At 42.4% G+C, this 19,793-nt stretch overlaps 1 protein-coding gene across 1 annotated transcript; it reads left to right on the forward strand.

The window, feature by feature from the left end:
• Positions 1-4,148: 4,148 nt before the first annotated feature.
• Positions 4,149-18,951, forward strand: LOC110972385 (lactase/phlorizin hydrolase-like). Its single transcript, XM_051959431.1, has 3 exons — positions 4,149-4,529; positions 4,867-5,065; positions 18,653-18,951. Exons 1-3 carry the CDS (start codon positions 4,149-4,151, stop codon positions 18,949-18,951), a joined length of 879 nt encoding a protein of 292 aa, XP_051815391.1.
• Positions 18,952-19,793: the final 842 nt, after the last annotated feature.

Raw genomic sequence — 19,793 nt, forward strand, 5'->3', positions numbered from 1 at the left:
GGGTAAGATGGGCTGGACAGCAATTTTCCTTTAAAAAAGTGGGTTTTTTTGGTGTGTTCATGGGTTATCATTGTCTTAAATTTAAATGTGTTTGATGATCTGAAATATTTTAGACTGACAAATATAACAGAAGATTTCTGTAGCACACATATAAACATATGTGTGTCTGTGTGTGTATAGATGTATGTATATAAAATTCTTTCACTGAATGTATGTACACACACACACACACACACACATGTCTAGCCCCTAACCCTTGCCCTAACCCTAAAGAAACGTTTTTTCACTTTTACATTTTTTATTAACAACAACATGGCCAAGAAAACACTGTTTAAACTTGTTGAGACCGAAATGAGGTCCCCACAAGTGACATTGTTTTCGGTTTTCCTACAGTTGTGGGGACATTTGGTCCCCACAATATAGCCAGAACAAGTGCACACACACATGTATATGCGTATCCCCATCTAATCTGACTTTCATTGTTTTCTTTGATTGTCACACAATAAAATCAAAGAGATGCCTTGGACAACAGAAACAATCTACTTCCATCATCATGTTCAACGACTTACTGCAAAACCTGGAACCATTTTGCCACCATGTCCTCGTCTGTGCGAAATGCCTTCCTGAAGGAATCCTTCCCTTCTGGTTTCCAGTGGGCTACCTCTACAGAGTCCTTCAAGGTTGAAGGAGGCTGGTTGGAAGATGGGAAGGGAGAAACCATTTGGGACCGTTTTGGTTATGAAAATCAAGCCCTTCAAAATCAGAGTGTTGACGTCGCATGTGACAGTTATAACAAGGTGGATTTTGATGTCTACATCCTGCGAGGTCTTCAAGTCAACACCTACCAGTTCTCCATCTCCTGGGCCCGTATTTTCCCCTCAGGCCACCGAGGCAGCCTATCAGAGAAAGGGGCTCTCCATTATGACAAGCTGATCAATGCTCTGATTGAATCTGGCATACAACCTGTTGTCACTCTCTATCACTGGGATCTGCCCCAGGCACTCCAAGATGCTGGTGGATGGACCAACCCGTCCATTGTTGAAGCTTTCAAGGACTATGCAGACTTCTGTTTCTCCAGGTTTGGAGACAGGGTCAAGACCTGGAACACATTCAGTAGTCCCTGGGTGGTGAGCCATGCTGGGTATGGTACTGGTGAGCATGCCCCTGGAATAAATGACTATGTGGTTTCTTCATATCAGGTAAGACAATTGATATTATAATAGACTTATTAATATTTTTCATTGTTGTTCTGGTCCATTGACCATATTTTGCCTTTTCAGGTCACCCACAATATGCTCAAGTCCCATGCTGAAGCCTGGCATGTCTACAATGACAATTACAGGAGGACACAAGGAGGGAAAGTGGGCATTGCACTCAATTCTGACTGGGCTGAACCCCAAAGCCCCGCTCTACCTGCAGACGTAGCAGCTGCAGATCGCTACCTGCAGTTCATGCTGGGTTGGTTTGCACACCCTATATTTGTAGATGGAGATTATCCTGCACAACTCAAAACTCAGATTGAACTGAAAGGAAATAAGTGTCCCGGCTCTGAGCCTGCAAGACTTCCAGTTTTTACTCCCTCAGAGAGCCAGAGGATACTTGGAACTGCTGACTTTTTTGGACTGAACCACTACACGTCCCGGTTGGTCAGTGACAGTGATGGTGGCTGCACTCCTGGTCCTCAGGGAGTGGGTGACTTCCAGGAAAGCACAGACCCTTCATGGTCTTCCACAGCTTCTGACTGGATCGTTTCCAATCCTTCGGGACTGAGAATGCTTCTAAACTACATTTCCAAAGAGTACTTGAATGTTGCCAAAGTGCCCATCTACATAACTGGGAATGGGATGCCAACAGAGTACAGTGGGGACACTTTCAATGACACCAGCAGAATCGAGTACATGAGGGGGTACATCAATGAGGCTTTGAAAGGTTAGTGTCTGAGATTTCTCTGATATAAAAAGCATTTATTCAACATAGTTGGTATAAACTTCCATCTTTAATGTGCTGTTTTGTGTCCATTTTGTAGCAATATTTACTGATGGAGTGAATGTTCAGCGGTTCACTGTGCAGTCACTCATGGATGGATTTGAGGGAAAACAAGGCTACAGTGAAAGATTCGGTCTTCATTATGTTGACTTTGAAAATTCAGAGAGACCGAGAACCCCAAAGCAGTCTGCATATTTCTACTCACAGGTTATTGAGCAAAACGGTTTTGCTTTGAAAAAAGCTGATGTTTTTGAAGGGGTGAAGATGCAACTCCCTCGCCGTGCACCAGCTTTACCACCTTCAGAGGTTCCATCTAAATCAAAGGTCGTCTGGGAGAAATTCTCACACCAGTCAAAATTCGACAGACACATGTACCACTATGGCACATTCCCACAAGACTTCGGTTGGGGAGTTTCATCTTCAGCTTACCAGATTGAAGGAGGCTGGAATGCTGATGGAAAGGGGCCCAGTAACTGGGATGTGTACACTCACACACCTGGCGCTACGATTCCTGCTGATGCAAATGGAGATGTAGCCTGTGACAGTTACAACAGACTTGATGAAGACCTCTACATGCTGAGAGCTCTGAGAGTGAAGTCATACAGATTCTCTTTGTCCTGGTCCAGGATCTTTCCTGATGGTACTCGTTCCTCTCTGAACCAGAAAGGTGTTGACTATTACAATAGACTCATTAACGGCCTGTTAGCAAATAAAATCACTCCCATGGTGACAATTTACCATTGGGACCTCCCTCAAGCTTTGCAAGACCGTGGTGGCTGGGAGAATGTAGACATGATTGACATTTTCAATGACTATTGTGACTTCTGCTTTGACACCTTTGGTGACAGAGTGAAATTCTGGCTGACCATCAACCAGCCTCACTCAATTGCATGGCTAGGATATGGTCTTGGAACGATCCCACCAAACATTGAGAATCCAGGAATTGCACCATACATAGTTGCACACAACCTGATCAAAGCTCATGCCAAGGCTTACCATACATATGATGACAAGTATCGTGCATCCCAAGGAGGTCAAGTATCCATTGCCCTCAATGCAGACTGGATTGAACCGAAAGATGCCAATGTTCTTCGTGATGTGGAATCTGCTGACCGCGCACTGCAGTTCCAACTTGGTTGGTTTGCACATCCCATTTTCAAGAATGGTGACTATCCTGATGCGATGAAGTGGCAAATTTCAGCCAAAAGTGAACTCCAAGACCTCTCAGTGTCAAGACTACCTTCCTTCACTGAAGAGGAAAAGAACTACATCAAGGGAACTGCTGACATGTTCTGTGTAAATCATTACACTACAAAGGTAGTAACATTTGCTACAGGTCAGCTTACCAATCAGTCATATGAACAAGACAGGGATGTGTTAGAAACAGAGGAACCTAATTCACCAGAAACGCCCTATGATCAACAACGAGCTGTGGCATGGGGCTTGAGAAGACTCCTCAACTGGATCAAGGAGGAGTATGGAAATCCACAGATTTATGTTACCGAGAATGGAGTGCCTTCACCCTTTCCTTTCACAATTGAAGACACAGACAGAATATTTTACTACAAAACTTACATTGATGAGGCTTTAAAGGGTGAGTGGGCACATGATGAAGATGTTTTAGAAAATATTGTACATTAAGTATTATAATAGTATAATAATCTAGCATGCTGAAGCTAAACTCTGGTTGACATTTCAACTTGTTGTCTTTACTCTTTACTCTTACTCATTACAGTATGTGTGTAATCATATATTTTCACATGCTAGTACAGGCTATATATCTACAGATGTTCATTATTTTTGCTAATGTGGTTATTTCTCTCCTATATTATGCAGCTCAAAACCTTGATGGTGTAAACGTGAAAGGATACATGGCAACATCTCTCATGGATTCTTTTGAGTGGATGAATGGATACAACTTTTTGTTTGGATTGCACCATGTTGACTTCAATAACCCAAACCGGCCAAGGACACCCAAGCGCTCGGCTCACTATTATTACCAGGTCATAAAGGACAATGGTTTCCTGGCAACAGATGATGACAAAATACTTTATGGAGATTTTCCGGAAGATTTTTGGTGGAGCACTTCCAGCTCTGCTTATCAGGTAGGCAATACCATCCCAAATCCGTTTCAACAGTGACAGAAAGAACTTCAGATTGTTATGGCACATTGGAGTGGAAGAGAGTTGGGTTGGGATGCAGAGGATGTTGACCATGGCTGCTTTTTTAATGACGCTTTTCTTTCATTTAAGATTGAAGGTGGTTGGAGAGCCGATGGAAAAGGATTTAGTATCTGGGATGAGTTTTCCCACACTCCTGGGAGAGTGGCTGATGATGATAATGGCGATGTTGCTTGTGATAGTTACAACAAGCTTGATGAAGATATCGAGGTGCTGAAGAAGTTGAAAGTGACCCACTATCGCTTCTCTGTATCCTGGCCCAGAGTGCTTCCTGACGGCACTAATAAGAACATTAATGAAGCTGGACTCAACTACTACCTCAGATTGCTGGATGCTTTGGAAGCTGCAAATATTCAGCCCCAGGTAAACAGTGTTGTTAGTATGAATTCAACTAATGCAGTGAACATTCAAAACATGCATGATCAGAATGGGCAATCGACACATTTTGATCAGGCATGTTATCATCAAAGCTCAAATTAGCTGGTACATTCTTCGGTAAAACCAGAAGCAGAGAGAGAGAGATTAGGTCAAGACTGTAGGCCATCTTCAGCTACACAAATTTGTAGGCCTGAGGGCAACTTGTGGTAGTAGCAGTATCCTACAGTACTGACTGCCTTAGCAATGTACAGTCTGCATCATTTGTTAAAAGTGTGTCAAACTTATGAATTTAATATGCATTTTTCTCTTGTTCTTTTGTCAGCTGACACTGTACCACTGGGATCTTCCATTAGAGCTTCAGAAAGTAGGAGGCTGGGAGAATGAAACCATTGTCCAAAGATTCAGAGAATATGCAGATGTTTTATTCAGCCGACTTGGAAGTAAAGTAAAATTTTGGATCACCCTCAATGAAGCCTGGATTGTAGCCAACCTTGGCTATGGATATGGTAACTTTGCTCCAGGTAGGCAAACAATTTTTCTGTTCTTTAAATGCTCTCTGTTTTGACCAATTTTAATCACTAACTGTGAAGAAAAACTGTACAAATATATATGTATTCATTTTGTTTCGTACACAAATCCAGTGTAACTTCATACAAGTAAACAACCACAACTACCTAACGACTAATAGCTCCTAGTCATGCCAGCTGCTCTGTTAGGCCTGAAAATGACACTAGTTTAAAAAAGTGCCATCATCAGGGACTTATGATTGTCACCAAAGTAAAGGTCAAATCATGAATGGCTGTACAACATTTTATGTTTATCTGACCAAAGTTTTCAAAATAGTTCAATCAGAAAAATGCCATCACGAGCAAGAGCATACAATTCATTTTAAGTGATGAAACGATTTTAAAGGTTATTGTGTAAATTTACATTAAAAAAAATTAAGGTACCCTTTTAAAGTCATATATGTTATTGCTGAATAGTGCATACTGGAAATTTATCACAGAAATAAGAGTAATTGCTGTAATTTGTGTTTTACTCGTTGTTACTTAATGCACGGTGTATGAAAGAACAAGTTTTAACTTTCATATCACAACTGAAACAACGCAAATATAAGTTAAATGTGGTCTGTCCTAATCTCAAATGTTTCAGGTGTTCAGGGTAAGCACTACATTGCAGCTCACAACCTAATCAAATCCCATGCTGAGGCCTGGCATCTCTACAATGACAAGTATCGAGCGACACAAGGTGGTATCATCTCCATTACCATCAATTCTGAATGGGCAGAGCCAAGAAACCCAAATAAGCAGGAAGATTTGGATGCAACCAGGCGCTACATGCAGGTAATAAAACAATTGTCAACACCAGAAATCTGTCTGCCACTTTTTGTGTTCTTTCACTTTTATTGTTTACCAGGTGGTTTAAAGAATCAGGATGTCAACTGCTGTCTGGAGAATTCGTCTCAACTCATCACATGATATTTTTTTCTGCAGTTCTTTATTGGCTGGTTTGCCCATCCCATCTTCAGAGGCGATTATCCTGAAACAATGAAAAAAGTTGTTCGTGAAAGAAGCCTCGCTGCAGGTCTCCCTCAGTCACGGTAAATGAAGACTAGTTGATACCATCAATGCAGAGACATCAATTTGATTGATCCACATTGTTAGGGATACCAAGACATTTGCTAGACGTAGGGTTGAAGCCTCAATTAATATGCATGCTTTCATCTGTTTATAGTCTGGTTAAGTAAAGAGAAGATATTTGAATATGATAGATTTTAGATTTTTTTCTTTAGATAAATATTCTTTTTTGTCCTGAAGACTAAGAGTAATGCATGTGAGAAATCCTGGATAAGGTTTGAAAAAGTTTTCTTCTCCCTTTTCTTTATAAAAAATATAGGCTCCCAGAGTTTACCCCTGAGGAAGTCCAAAGGATCAATGGGACTCATGACTTCTTTGGCTTAAACTTTTACACTGGTGTTATTGTATTCCCTGTTGATTTTGGACATGACGAAAGTTATGATGCTGACAGGTAAGTTGGAATTATAAAGTCACTCTCAGGTAACTTTTGCTTTTTTGTACCTCATAATACCCGAGCAGAATATTAGTGATGCAGAAGGGAATTAAATAAGTGTGTCATAGTGTTTGTCTGCCTGTTTTAGTAAGATCATATTTACATAGAAATGATCCTGAGCTGTGATCTCCAATCCAACATTCAGGGGTGTTGCATTCATACACGACCGAAGCTGGATTCAATCCGGCTCCTCCTGGCTGCATATCACTCCATTTGCATTTAGGAGAATCCTCAAGTTTATTAAGGATGAGTATGGAAACCCACCCGTCTATGTCACAGAGAATGGAGTCTCAGAAAAAGGAGCAGTGGACTTGAATGACGTCCACAGAATATACTTCTACGAGAACTACATTAATGCTGGCCTTAAAGGTAAAACAGTCAATATGAAACAGGGAGTAGTTTATTGCTTAGATTCTCTCCATTCCTTGTATTTAAAATGGAAGTTTGTATAACAGAAAGACCAACAACAAATAATTATCCAAATTTTTTTACTTATACTGCTACACATACTTGCATGTTCAATGTACTCTTGTTGTTTCAGCCCGTATTCTGGATGGAGTTGATCTGAGAGGCTACACAGCCTGGTCGTTAATGGACAACTTTGAGTGGGCTTCTGGCTATGCAGAGAGATTTGGACTTTTCTTTGTGAACCGGTCAGACCCTGCTCTGCCTCGCATCCCTAAAAAGTCAGCATCTTTCTATAACACCCTCATCAACTGCAATGGCTTCAAAGATCCGGCCCTCGGACCCCATGAGTGTATGAACCCTGAAGGTGAAGGTAACATAATAAGAGTACATATTTAAAACGTATGCAATAACTGTAATATTGAGGATGTAAAATTTCTTGTGGAGGTGCTCGGTGGTTAGCACAGTCACCTCACAGCCAGAAGATCCCTGGTTTGCATCCCAGAATGGGCCTGGAGTTTGTATGCTCTCCTTGTGCCTGCATGGGTTCTCTCTGGGTTCTCCGGCTTCCTCCCACAGTCCAAAAACATCGGTTGAGGGTTAATTGGTGATTCTAAATTGTCTGTAGGTGTAAATTTTAATTTTAGTTGTAGCTCTGTGACAGACTGGCAGCCTGTCAAGGGTGTCCTCTGTCTTCATCTTGAGTCAACTGTGATATGCTCCAGACCCTACAGAGGTTGTATAGAATGTAAAGATAATGGATGGAACTTCCTCTAGGTTTGAATTCTGGGCAGTGCAGAGTGCAGAACGTATATCCATTTTGAACAGAGCCTGGAGTCTATGTGGTAAATGTTCACCAAACATTAGCCAATGATGACATTTTACTTGCTTCTTGTCCCACTCTCACAACAGCTACACCCTCAGCTACACCTACAGATACAACCACACCGCCCTCGACTGCAACTACAGCAGAGGATACTGTGGCCAAAGTGGACTTCTTGGGTCGGCAGCTTTCAGCTGGTGATGCTGAAGTGTCACTTTATGTCCTGTTTGGATTTCTCCTTGCAAGTCTCCTTGGGATCATAGGTGTTGTGTATGGGCTCGTGATAACAAGAAAGAAGTTGAAGAGATCATCTAAGGAATTATTTAAGTTGGACAGAATGTGAGAAAAGCTTAGGACGAAAAGTAAAACCAGCCAGAATTCTGTATTTTTTTCCATATTTATTACTACAATATAGAAGAGCTGTGCTGGTGAACATTTTGAGCCAAATAGCCTCTACATTATTCAGAGCTCTATAACAAATACCTGTGAAGATGTGCTGCTTGCCACTAGCACAGAAAGAAAGAAAACATTCAAAACTTGTTTTTGTTTGTCACACGATGTGCTATTTAATTCATTAAGAAGTTGGCTGGTGCAACTGTGCTTGTGAATTATGATTAAATAAAAGTAAAATTAATAAGCAACAATAATTCAGAAGTCTAACATGATTTTTATTGTGTATAATTTAAACATAATCTGATGCAGGAGCTTTACACACTTTTATTCACATTTGTCAGAAATTTGCGATACTAGAAATTGATTTTCATTTATTTATATTTGAATTTTATTATTCAATTTGAAGAATCTCAATAAAACATTGAACTTAAATCATGTCTTGAATTTATTTAACAAAATGAAATGGTATTCTAATACAATGGTTCTCAACCCTGTTCCTCAGGACCCCATGTCCTGCATGTTTTAGATGCTTCCTGCTCCAACACACCTGATTCAAATGATCAGCTCATCATCAGGCTTCTGCAGAGGCTTGCTGACGAGCTGATCATTTGAATCAGGTGTGTTGGAGCAGGGAAGCATCTTAAACATGCAGGACATGGGGTCCTGAGGAAAGGGTTGAGAACCACTGTTCTAATAAACCTGATGCCAAAAAATAATACCCCACAAAGAAACTCAGTCACCCCAAGACCCTACAGCGGATAAAGCAGTGTATAGAAAATGGATGGATGGATGGATGGATGGATGGATGCATGGATGCATGGATGCATGGATGGATGGACGCATTTTTGGAATTTCACATGTTGGTCAATGCCAATGAATGACCTCTGGATGGCACCAGTAAATTATGTTCCAAGGAGACACTGACAGTGACTGAACATGTTTCACATTTTGAATGCATCAGTATTTAACTACAAAGTAATATTAGGCACATACACAGATCTTGATTTTTTCCTCCATACATTTTGCTCTTTTACTACCATTTTGACAAAAACTACAACAAACGTTATTTAAGATCCTCTAATATTGCTAAGGGGCTGCACAGTGATGTTGTGGTTCGCACTTCTGCCTTGCAGCAAGAAGATCCCTGGTTCAAATTCCAGCCTGGCATCTTTCTGCATGGATTTTCCATGTTCTCCCTGTGCATGCATGGGTTTTCTTTGGTCACTCCGGGTTCCTCCCACTGTCCAAAAATATGCTGAGGTTAAAGTCTGTGTGAATGCACAGCACTGCTGACGGGGATGCCATACATATTCATGTCAAAAATCCCAAACTATCCCTTTAAATGATTATTCTAAATTGTCTGTAGGTGTGAATGGGAGTGTGATTGTTTGTCTGTATGTGTAGCATTGCGACAGACTGGCGACCTGTCCAGGGTGTCCCCTGCCTTCGCCCGAGTCAGCTGAGATAGGCTCCAGCATCCCCCGCGACCCTAGTGAGGATAAAGAATGGATGGACGGATGGATGGATAGATAGTATTGTTGATTGCAATTTTCTTGATGTCACAGACCAACCACTCATCCAAACTATTTCAGAACTGACTGCACTGATTAAAACCTTAACATTAAAACTGAAAATAGCATTACCATCTGTTCTGAAAGGTCAGGGCCAAGAACTTTCTTTTAGCAGGAGGATAAGGATGCAGTCATGCACTATACCAGTAGAAAAGCAGATTTCAACACTGTTGTTTGTGACACAATCCACAAAAATAGGGGCTACCAGGACAATTACACATCTTTCCTACTCCGACCTGTGAATTTACCAACATCTGGTCTCCAGGGTGACCTGCCTTCTCAACAGGATGCACACATTAATGCACAGTGGGTGTCTGTTCTGCAAGCTCTTCCCAGCTTGCTCCTCAACAGCTCTGATCAACAAGGGGTCTGCAACCCCAGAGTCTGTCAGGATGGGTATGAGTCAGAGTGGAGGAAAACATATTCACTCATAGTTTCTTATGGAATGTTTTTAGGTCATGTTGATTAACTTGCATGAATGTTTGATGACTTGTACAGGGATGAGTGATTCCAGGTCTGGATTATATACATTTGAGTACCTGCTGATCTGGATCTGGAAGTCTTAATACTCGTAAACTTTCTGAAATTAAATTATGGTAATTAGTATAATTAGACATCATAAAGTCTGATTTCACTGACATCCAGTTCCCAAATGAAGAAATATACAAAAACACTGATGGTAGTTATCCCTATGAGGTACAGTCGATTCCGCCTGAAATTTCTACTGAAGATGTACCCAAAGTAAATTGAATGCTGTTCTTGAACTGTTTGGAGTACATGCATGGTTCTGATCTTATTTGAAAGCTGACAACCTGAATTTTCACCCAGTGCAGTCAGAATTATTCTAAGTGCTACTGGCACAGAGTATTTTATGTTGGAACACACTGAATTAGGATGAATTTTTTTTTTCCCGCCTAAATTATTTCCCTAATAAAATACCTGAAAATAAGTGTGGCAGCACTGTGAGAGCTTGAAAACACAATTGGGCAACAGCCTGGGGTCTTACCTAGTTCAGGTCAAAATTTCATAGCAATACTACAAGAAATGAGTGTTTCACACGTTTTTGTAGGGCTATGCCCAGGCATTGTCCATTTTTGACACCCTTTGCACACCCTGGCACAGCCTTGGCACAATGGTATATGTTCGTTTTTCAGTCCGTTTGGACATTATTTTCACTGCAAAAACTCAAAAACAACTCAAAAAAACACTCAAGAACAACTACAGTGTGGACAATTAACAGAGACACACAGACGCAGCTGGAGCGCAGAGGAGAGAAGCAGACAATTTTCACACAGCTCTGCTGAAAGATCCTTTGTCTTTTTATTCACCTTATTCAGGAAGTGAGGCAGGGCGGCGCCATTTTTGAGATCGACTTCCGGTTGACCGTCTTCGCACTACAACAACATCGAGTCCTCTCGCTACTGTAGCTACTTTTAACTGTTCTTTTAAGCGATTTTAACATGTGTGGCATCAATTGCGCTGTCCGTGGGTGCCACAACAACTGGGGAAAAATGAAGCTTTCTCTCTCAGAATTGTTTAGAGCACGGAAAGGTTAGATCTGAATGCTGCGGACCAGCTCATGGCTATGTAAACACACAGCTTGCATCGGTCACTGTCAGCGCAGCTACAGCGATTCTACCAAAGTTCAGTTTCCACTAAAGACCTAGCTGTGCCATCAGTGAGGTAAAAATATACTCTCTGCTATTTTTAAACGTTGTTATGACTGCGGTTTGGTCAGAATCAGTTTTTTGTTGCTCCAGGGAATTAGCATTAGCTTGTGACAGGGCTAATAACACAGTAAACCGCAGGAGCTGTTTCAGATATGACAATAACAACCTCCGTTTGCACAACCACATCATATATACATGAATCAAATAAAGTTTTATTCAAATCAACATACCTTCCATAATATCGCAGCAGCGTGTCTGCAGGACCGTCCCAACCCAGCGATACAGTAGCATCCTATGGTCTCCACCGCTTCATCAGCTGTCACCAACACCCACGCCATGTGTGAGGAGGTACTAGCCTGACTCGGGCTGACATTAGCTTTAAGAAACGTATATTCCCGTTCTTGATGTAACAGAACAGCGCCGACTTTACCACTGTGCAAATATTGATAGGCTTCAGTGCTCTTATAATTCCTCATAGCCAAGCGATAAACGCAAAAAGACAACACGAAATACTTAAAAATATCACCATACATGACTTGTGGCCACTTTTTCATGTCATCCTCCCACTCTGTAATAAGTCACGGATGCGGCAGACTTGATCCATTTCTGTTTTTTAAAGAGGTTTTCGTTTCTTCCCACATCAATTTCTCAGTTGTAAACACCGCCATGACCGAGTTACCGGAAGTGCTACTCAAAACAGGAAGTCCCGCCCGTTGGAAAACGGGTGGAGCTGAATAAGGTGAATAGCCCTATATTCAGCAGCTCATTGGCTACAAGACCTGTCAGTCAAAAGTTTCCTCAAACGTGATTTGCTCAGCCGTAACCAAGGAAATGGGGTCGGTCCAGATTTGTCACTTTCGTCAACGGTTGGCTGTTTATGCCTGGAAGGCCGACCAAAGTTACGTGATTGGTTGAGTGAGGTGTCAATCAAAAGGTTAGAGTTCAGCCTCCATTTTGAGAGCAAAAGATCGGTAGTATTCCTTTTGTTCATGTCATTACCATAGATATACATAGAAAGGCTAGATAGCTTACAGACGCTGTGAGCCAAAGAGGGCTGACGTCGCAACGCGGCGGCCATCTTACCTAGGGGCTGCTGACTCACTGATAACATTAATGCCTATGGAGCATGTACTATTTAATTAACCATAGCTTGCTCAATTTTCAACCAATTTTTAAACGTTTTGATTTGTTATAAACGCCTGAGATGTAGTTATGTATTGCATATTTACGGATAATTATGACCATGGACTTTCATATTAAATTAAAAAAGTAGATAGTATAGCATTACCTGCCATAGCTGCACACATACACACAGTGAAATTAAATCGTCAGTGTTTATGTTAAGCATTTAATAGTTTGATATTTTATATTTCTAATTAATACATATATTAAATATAAAGGGGTAAGTTGACCCAATAGATATTTTAAACTTAAACTGAACAAATAATGTATGTACATTATATGAATTGTGATTCATATTGGTTCAATTTACCCCAAGGCTTTTGGTTCATCTTGCCCCATGGCCATCGTTTTGATAAAACCTAATTAATTTAATGATTCAGAATGATCTTTTGCTAAATGATTCACATAGTTCTATACATTGAATGTCACTAACATGCATAATGTATAAGTTTAGACCTGGGTCCATTTGCTTTAGCATAAAAATAATTATACCACAAAAGTCAAAGAATTCCACAGCCAGTTGGAAATGATGTTTGTGTTCTTATTTTAGGGTCTCGCGACAACTCATGTCTATAGTTTTAAAGATCAAGGGGATGGTTTGTTCATCTTACCTGTTCTCCCCTACATATATTTTATTATACATTTTTAAATAACCACATTCAGTAACATGACATCAAGGTTTCTTTTATTAACAGGTGCGCTTAAGCCTCAAAGTCTGCCCTGTCCTGTCAAAATCCTCACTCCTGAAATGTTGACAACATTTTACACCCTTTAACATTAATGGTAAGGACAAAAATACTGAGCTAAATTATAATATTGTTGGGGTAATTCATGTAGCCTATGCTTGATTGCCATTATGAAAACCTAAATAACAGTAACATGTTAAAAGAAATGTGAAAAAGAAATATTCAATGATTATTATGTAAACAAATGGTAGAAACATTTATAAAATGTCAGGGTCAAAATAACTTGCATTATACAAGTACAAATCCACTAAGTTAGTAACAATTATCTTTTTTTTTCTTTTTTCTTTTTTTTGTCTGCAAGTCCGCTCAAAAATGACACCAACCAACCATGGTGTCATTGCTTAAGCTTCATGTGCAATTTTTTTTTTCTTCTTTGTGACTGTGACCATCACCTGTCCTCATGGCAAATTAACCTATCATGTTTATTTCAAGCTGTTTCCTACATTATGCCACTGAGGGCTGTGCACACCCAAGTGAAACATAAAACAAACACAGGACAGACAGAAAGGTGAGGCATAGACAGTGTTCTAAGAGAAAAGGTGCATTTTATTTGTTTGTGCTCTTTAATTCACACCTTAAAACCAGTTACAAATCTAAGACCCTTCACAAACACTAAATATGACAAAATCCCAACTGGATCAATCATGAAGATGTCAGGAGACCACAAGAACGATAGATAAAGCAGAGTGAGATCCACAGACACTAACCCAGCAGCCTCCACTGACTCAGCTACCGAAGGAACAAACTCTATTGTGTTTTGGTAAGTGCCGGTGTGGTGAGTCTGGCATGCATGAAAACCTCCACCAAAAGGAGGGCGCTGTCTCCTCCAGCCCAAGGAGGTCCACACAGCCCCCCCGCAGGAGCCACCAAGCGGAGACTCAGCCCAGGAGCCCGGAGCGACCCCCCCCCCGACACAGCCAGAGCCCCAAGGCCCGCGCAGCAGAACGGGCCATAGCAGACCCCCACGCCGCCCCACCGGCCCACAGCCCCACTTCCCCCATGACGGCGCGGGCTAGGCCAGAACACCCCCACGCACCGCACCCGGTCCCCCTCCCCCTATCCTCCTCCCCCTCAGCCCCCAAGCCCCCCCACCCCATCCCACACCCGCTGAAGAAGGCAGGAGAAGGAGGGGGAGGAGGAGACGACAAGAAAGGAGAAGACAGGCAGCAGAGCATGAGGACGAGGGGAGGGAGGAGGGAGGGGGCGAGGGAGAGAGGACAAGGAGGCGGAGAAAGACGGGAGGAGGGAGGCGAGGGGGGAAAGAAGGCAAGGAGAGGAGAGGGTACCACGGGGCACCCAGAGACCCACCAGGCCGGAACCGCAACCACTAGCCGAAGAGCAACAGGCCATGCCAGAACAGTGCCGCCCCGAGCCCCCGGGCAACACCCCCGCACAGCACCCTCCGCGAGCGCCGGGAGATGGCCGAGATGCAGCGCGACCCAGCAGAGACCCGGGGGGCAGTGCCCGATCCAGACGGCCGCCAGGCCGCCGCGAGCGCCAGGAACCACGGGAAGCCAACGACACCACACAAAGCGGCCACCCCCACGAAGAAAACACGACAGGTGGCCCAGCCCGACCGAGCGCCAGACCCAGACGACCGCCGGGCCGCCATCCACGACATTTTTAGTCGCAAATGGCGACCCGGCGGACGCCCAAACCAGGCGCCCGACCGAGCCGAACCGCCCACCAGGCCCCCCCACGGAAGCAGCCACCCCGCACGATGCCACCAGCCCCCCACAACCCCCGGCCCCCGCGCCGACCCGGCGCCCGCCCGGGGAACAAGGCCAACCACGTCGAGCCACAGGGGGCAGCACCTGGAAGATTAGCCACGCATGCAGTGACACCAAGCTAGCCATTCATGCATATAGACAGAGGATCCTGGGGAGTTGTTGACTGTAAGTTGTCGTCAATACGGCCCGCTCGGTCCTGCTGACAGCGACTGGGTTCCTAACTGAAGACAATCATTATTATTATAAACTTTATTTCAGACTCCATTGGTCCATAAAAAAAAACAAAAAAAAAAACACAGAAAACATTACAACACTAAAAAACATACAAACACTTCATCCAATGTTTCCACAAACTGGATGTATACCTTGTGCTACTCCTTATAGGCTCAATTAAAGACAAAATAAGCTCATTTTGTGACACATTCAAACGACAAATAAAATTATACATAACTTTCCTAATCACAGCATGCATAGTGAGAACATTTCGATTCACAAATATCTGGCTAGCACTGGTCCACCTGGGAAGTCTCAACAGGATCCTGAAAGCATCATTATAAGCCACCTGAAGCCTCCTTAGCTTTGCCCTGCTATAGCTACACCAAAGGTAGGCAGTATAAAGTGGCGTACAATATGCTTTAAAGAGAGCAACTTTAACATTCTCAGAGCAACTGCCAAATTTCCGACACAACATGTTGGCCTGCGCATATAGTTTGCAGCACTGACGCTGAATATCATCATCATCACATAAATCGTCCCTGATAATGTGACCCAGGTACCTGACCTTGTGCACAACACTAAGCGCTTGGCTGCCCAAATAAAACAAAGGAAAATGTAACCTCTGGTCTTGTTTTGCTTTAACAAACATCACAACACTCTTCTTTTCATTAAACTTTATATTATATTCCTCACCATACTTCGAGCATATTCTTAATAATTGCTGCAGACCAACGCTATAAGGGGACAATACAACGAGGTCATCAGCATAAAGTAGATGGTTAATCAGACTTTCTCCTATGACGCATCCAGTCTTACAAGTTTTTAAGCTCTGAGACAACCCATCCATATACAAATTAAACAAGGCTGGTGACAAAATTCCACCTTGTCTAACCCCATTTGTCACTTGGAAGGGTGCAGATACACAGTTACCCCACCGCACCTGCATTTTCTGATGTGAATACCAAAAGAACAAGATCCTTATTATATATAGGGGAACCCCACGCTCTTGTAACTTTAAAAACAATTTGCCATGATTAATACGGTCAAAAGCCTTGGAAGCATCCAGAAAGCAGATGAACATCGTGGAATTGTGCATTCTATATGTACTGACCATTTCCTTCAGCGCATAAATGCATAGGTCTGTACCATGCTTACTTTTAAACCCAAATTGATGATCCGAGGTCACAATATATTGTTGAAGTCTTTCCAACAGGATCAATTCCAAAACTTTGGAAAACAGACTAGCTAGCGCAACAGGTCTATAATTTTCCATGCTAGATATTCTAGCAGTCTTATCCTTAATTACAGGGACTAATAAAACAGCCAGCATCGAATCAGGTAATATACCATGCAGTAAACATCCAGAAAAACACATTGCAACCAAAACAAAAAGTCTGTGACTAGCATATTTAAGATGCTCCGCTGTTATTTGATCAAGGCCACAAGCTTTATTCAGGGCCAATTTCTCAATAGCACAAAACACTTGATTAGGTCTAATCACTGCATTCACATCATCAGGAACAATACCAACATTAAATTCATCACTTATACCACAATTAAAAATATCACTATAAAGTTTTCTCCACAATTCCACAATGTTTCCAGATCCACTAGTCCCATCAATACTAGCTGGCAATGGCATTTTACTGTTACTGATTACCTTCACTTCCTTCCAGAAATCATTTATGTTATTATATTGTAGGTTTTTAGCCATTGCGTTTGCTCTCATTTCCTGCTCATTTCTTTTAATAAAGCGCACAGCATATTTAAATCTAGCATTAGCCTGTTTCTTAAGCTCAAATTCTGGACCATGCCTAGCTTTTCCAGCAATAATCCAATTCTTAAAGGCTTCTCTTGCCTGTCCATGCAATTCCGACACATATTCATTCCATCCTGGTCGCAAATTATTTAGCTTAGCCCTCTTTTTACAGAGAGGTTTGCTAGCATTATTTAAACTATTGATCATTTTATCATACATTTTACAGAGGTCACTACTATGATTCTGATTTTTACACCTTATATTACGGCATGAAATAGCTTCAAAGGGTATTTCAATATCACTCAGTTCCTCTTCAGAAAGAGCATTGTAGAGGCCCAGGTCACCTTCTGTAAGCCTTGACCAGTCTAATTTACCACTATATCTATGGTTTACATCTGTGGTCAGCTCAGGTACACTTTCAACATTCATCGTAAAACAAACAGGTATATGATCACTTGTACTAAGTTCATATAATATCTCAGCTTTCTCTACACAGTCATGGGCATCTGTTGTACTTATACAATGATCCAGCCATGATGTTGTATCCCATGCTTCACTGATATATGTGTAGCTTTCAGATGGCAACAATATTTTACTAGTGATAATTAACTTGCTAGTTTCACAGAATTGAAGCAGATGTCGACCGAATAATGATTTCTTATCAGCGATATCAGCATTCATATCGCCAACCACAAACATACATGTGCATGCATTTTCCCTAATAAATGAACCTACAAAAGCAAGCCTACTAAGATACTCATCCTCATTGCTATAACATTCATATGGAGTGTAAACATTTAAAATAATAAAAACATGATTGTTATATACAACTTCCACTGCTATGCACCAATCCACCCCCAGTCTAATCACATTAATCCAGGGATCATATTTTTTGTGCCACATAATTGCCACTCCCCCAGGTATTCGGCCACGCACGATTCCCATACTGAGGTCCGTTGTAGACTCCCCTGCCCCATGGAAGTCAACATGGACAGCATTAAGCTTGTCCAGGTCTTGCTTAGCTAACAGTGTCTCCTGTAAGCACAGTATATCAGCACTCTCCAGTAGCTTATCAACAACATAGCGTCGCACCTTGTCCCCTGCGGTCTGCCCCAAACGCAGGCCACGCGAGTTGTATGACACAAGTTTCATAAGTCTTACATGTGTTTACTTTAGCTACTCTCCAGCACGCAACCCGGCTTCACTCACCGCTGCCCCTACAACAGCTCCCCTATGTTGTCGTGCCTCATAAAAGCGTCGCACAAATATCCCCTCAGGCCACAACTCTGGTTCATACATTTCCTTGACCTCTTCACACTCAGCGGTGACTTTAAAGGAGCTAAACCGACTGGCACCAGTGTCTATTCGTTGACAAGTTACGTCACGGCGGAGCTTGTCTTTCAAGTAATCTGTCAGTATATCTGTATCCATATCAAGTGAAAACTTTGTTGCAAACACGCTCACCACTTTAGTCCTCACAACAGGTATATTTCCCCCAGCATTAGTTCCAACAATACCGGTCATCTTTTTCCCTCCCCGAGAGCTTTGCCCCGGTTTGGGTCGTACCTGTGCATGTACATTGTGTCCGTGGCGTCCTCGTTTTGCAACAGTACTCCACAGTGGGAATCCCTGTCCTGCCGTACTAGCGTCCTCCATGGCAGCGCTCTCCATCTCCCTGACGGCCACGTCACTGGTCGATCCGCCCTCTCCAAACTGCCCCACAGCCGGCGTGTCTCGGGGCAGAGTCTGCAAACCCGGCACACATCCATCGCCAGCGCTACGTCGCTCAATCACACCAAGGCGATGGTTGATGTCCGCTGTCACTGCACGGAGATCCTCTGAGACACTTGTCTGCAGACCCACGGCTTGTTTCATTGCCGAAATGTCCGCACTTAGCGCTCCTATCTTCCCAAGCAGGCTAGACACATCAAGGCTATTAAAAGTTACAGGGGGCAAGTCGTCAAGATGATAAGACACGAACCGAGGGGTATTTTCACCAACCTCATTCAGTAATTTCAGACAACTTTTAACATTGTTGATGTCTTTCTGTTGTCCTTTGTGCGCAACGTAGCGCAATGAGCCCGAGCAGAGTTCAAAAAGCACCTTTCTAGAATTCTCAATCCACTCAGACGCAAAGTGATTTACTGCTAGCAGCACAATTTCATCATGACACAAAGTTTTCATTTTGACGACCAGAAAATTGAGAAACTCGTCCTCCACAATAATCTTGCCATCAATAGTTGAGTAAATCTCTGGTTTTATTCGAGATTTACTTTTGGCAGCAGCAGCCCCTCCTCCAGCCCCTCTTACAGCCACGTCCGCCATTGTAGTCCATTAGTTACACAATGCCAACATACATAAGCAGCAACATATATTGGGGTGATGTGGTGGCTCTCGCTAACAGGCAGAGTCAGGTTACCAGGTTTAAGTTAAGGGAGTTAACATACGGTGACCATGTTTGTATAAAATTTAACAACTGAATTTTATTTGAAGCAGAGATTTTCTCCATTGAAATGTGATTTATTAGGAGGTTCAACCAGAGGTTAATGTTCAGAGATTGCTTATTTTTCCAGTTAACAAGGATTGTTTTTTTGGCAATGGCGAGGGCTACAAGTAAGGATTGAGATTGTTTGAGTGGTAGGTCCGTTGTTGTTAAGTCGCCGAGTAGACACAGACTTGGAGAT

Source organism: Acanthochromis polyacanthus, chromosome 14 (genome assembly GCF_021347895.1).
Source record: "Acanthochromis polyacanthus isolate Apoly-LR-REF ecotype Palm Island chromosome 14, KAUST_Apoly_ChrSc, whole genome shotgun sequence".
In the NCBI taxonomy this organism is placed as follows: Eukaryota; Metazoa; Chordata; class Actinopteri; family Pomacentridae; genus Acanthochromis; species Acanthochromis polyacanthus.

Excerpts from the sequence above, each read along its gene's own strand:
- LOC110972385 (XM_051959431.1), top strand. The coding sequence starts at position 4,149 with ATGGCACATTGGAGTGGAAGAGAGTTGGGTTGGGATGCAGAGGATGTT. Across the intron at positions 4,530-4,866 it reads CTGCAAATATTCAGCCCCAG|CTGACACTGTACCACTGGGA; the intron begins GTAAACAGTGTT and ends TTCTTTTGTCAG. Across the intron at positions 5,066-18,652 it reads ATATGGTAACTTTGCTCCAG|CTTTGCCCCGGTTTGGGTCG; the intron begins GTAGGCAAACAA and ends CCTCCCCGAGAG.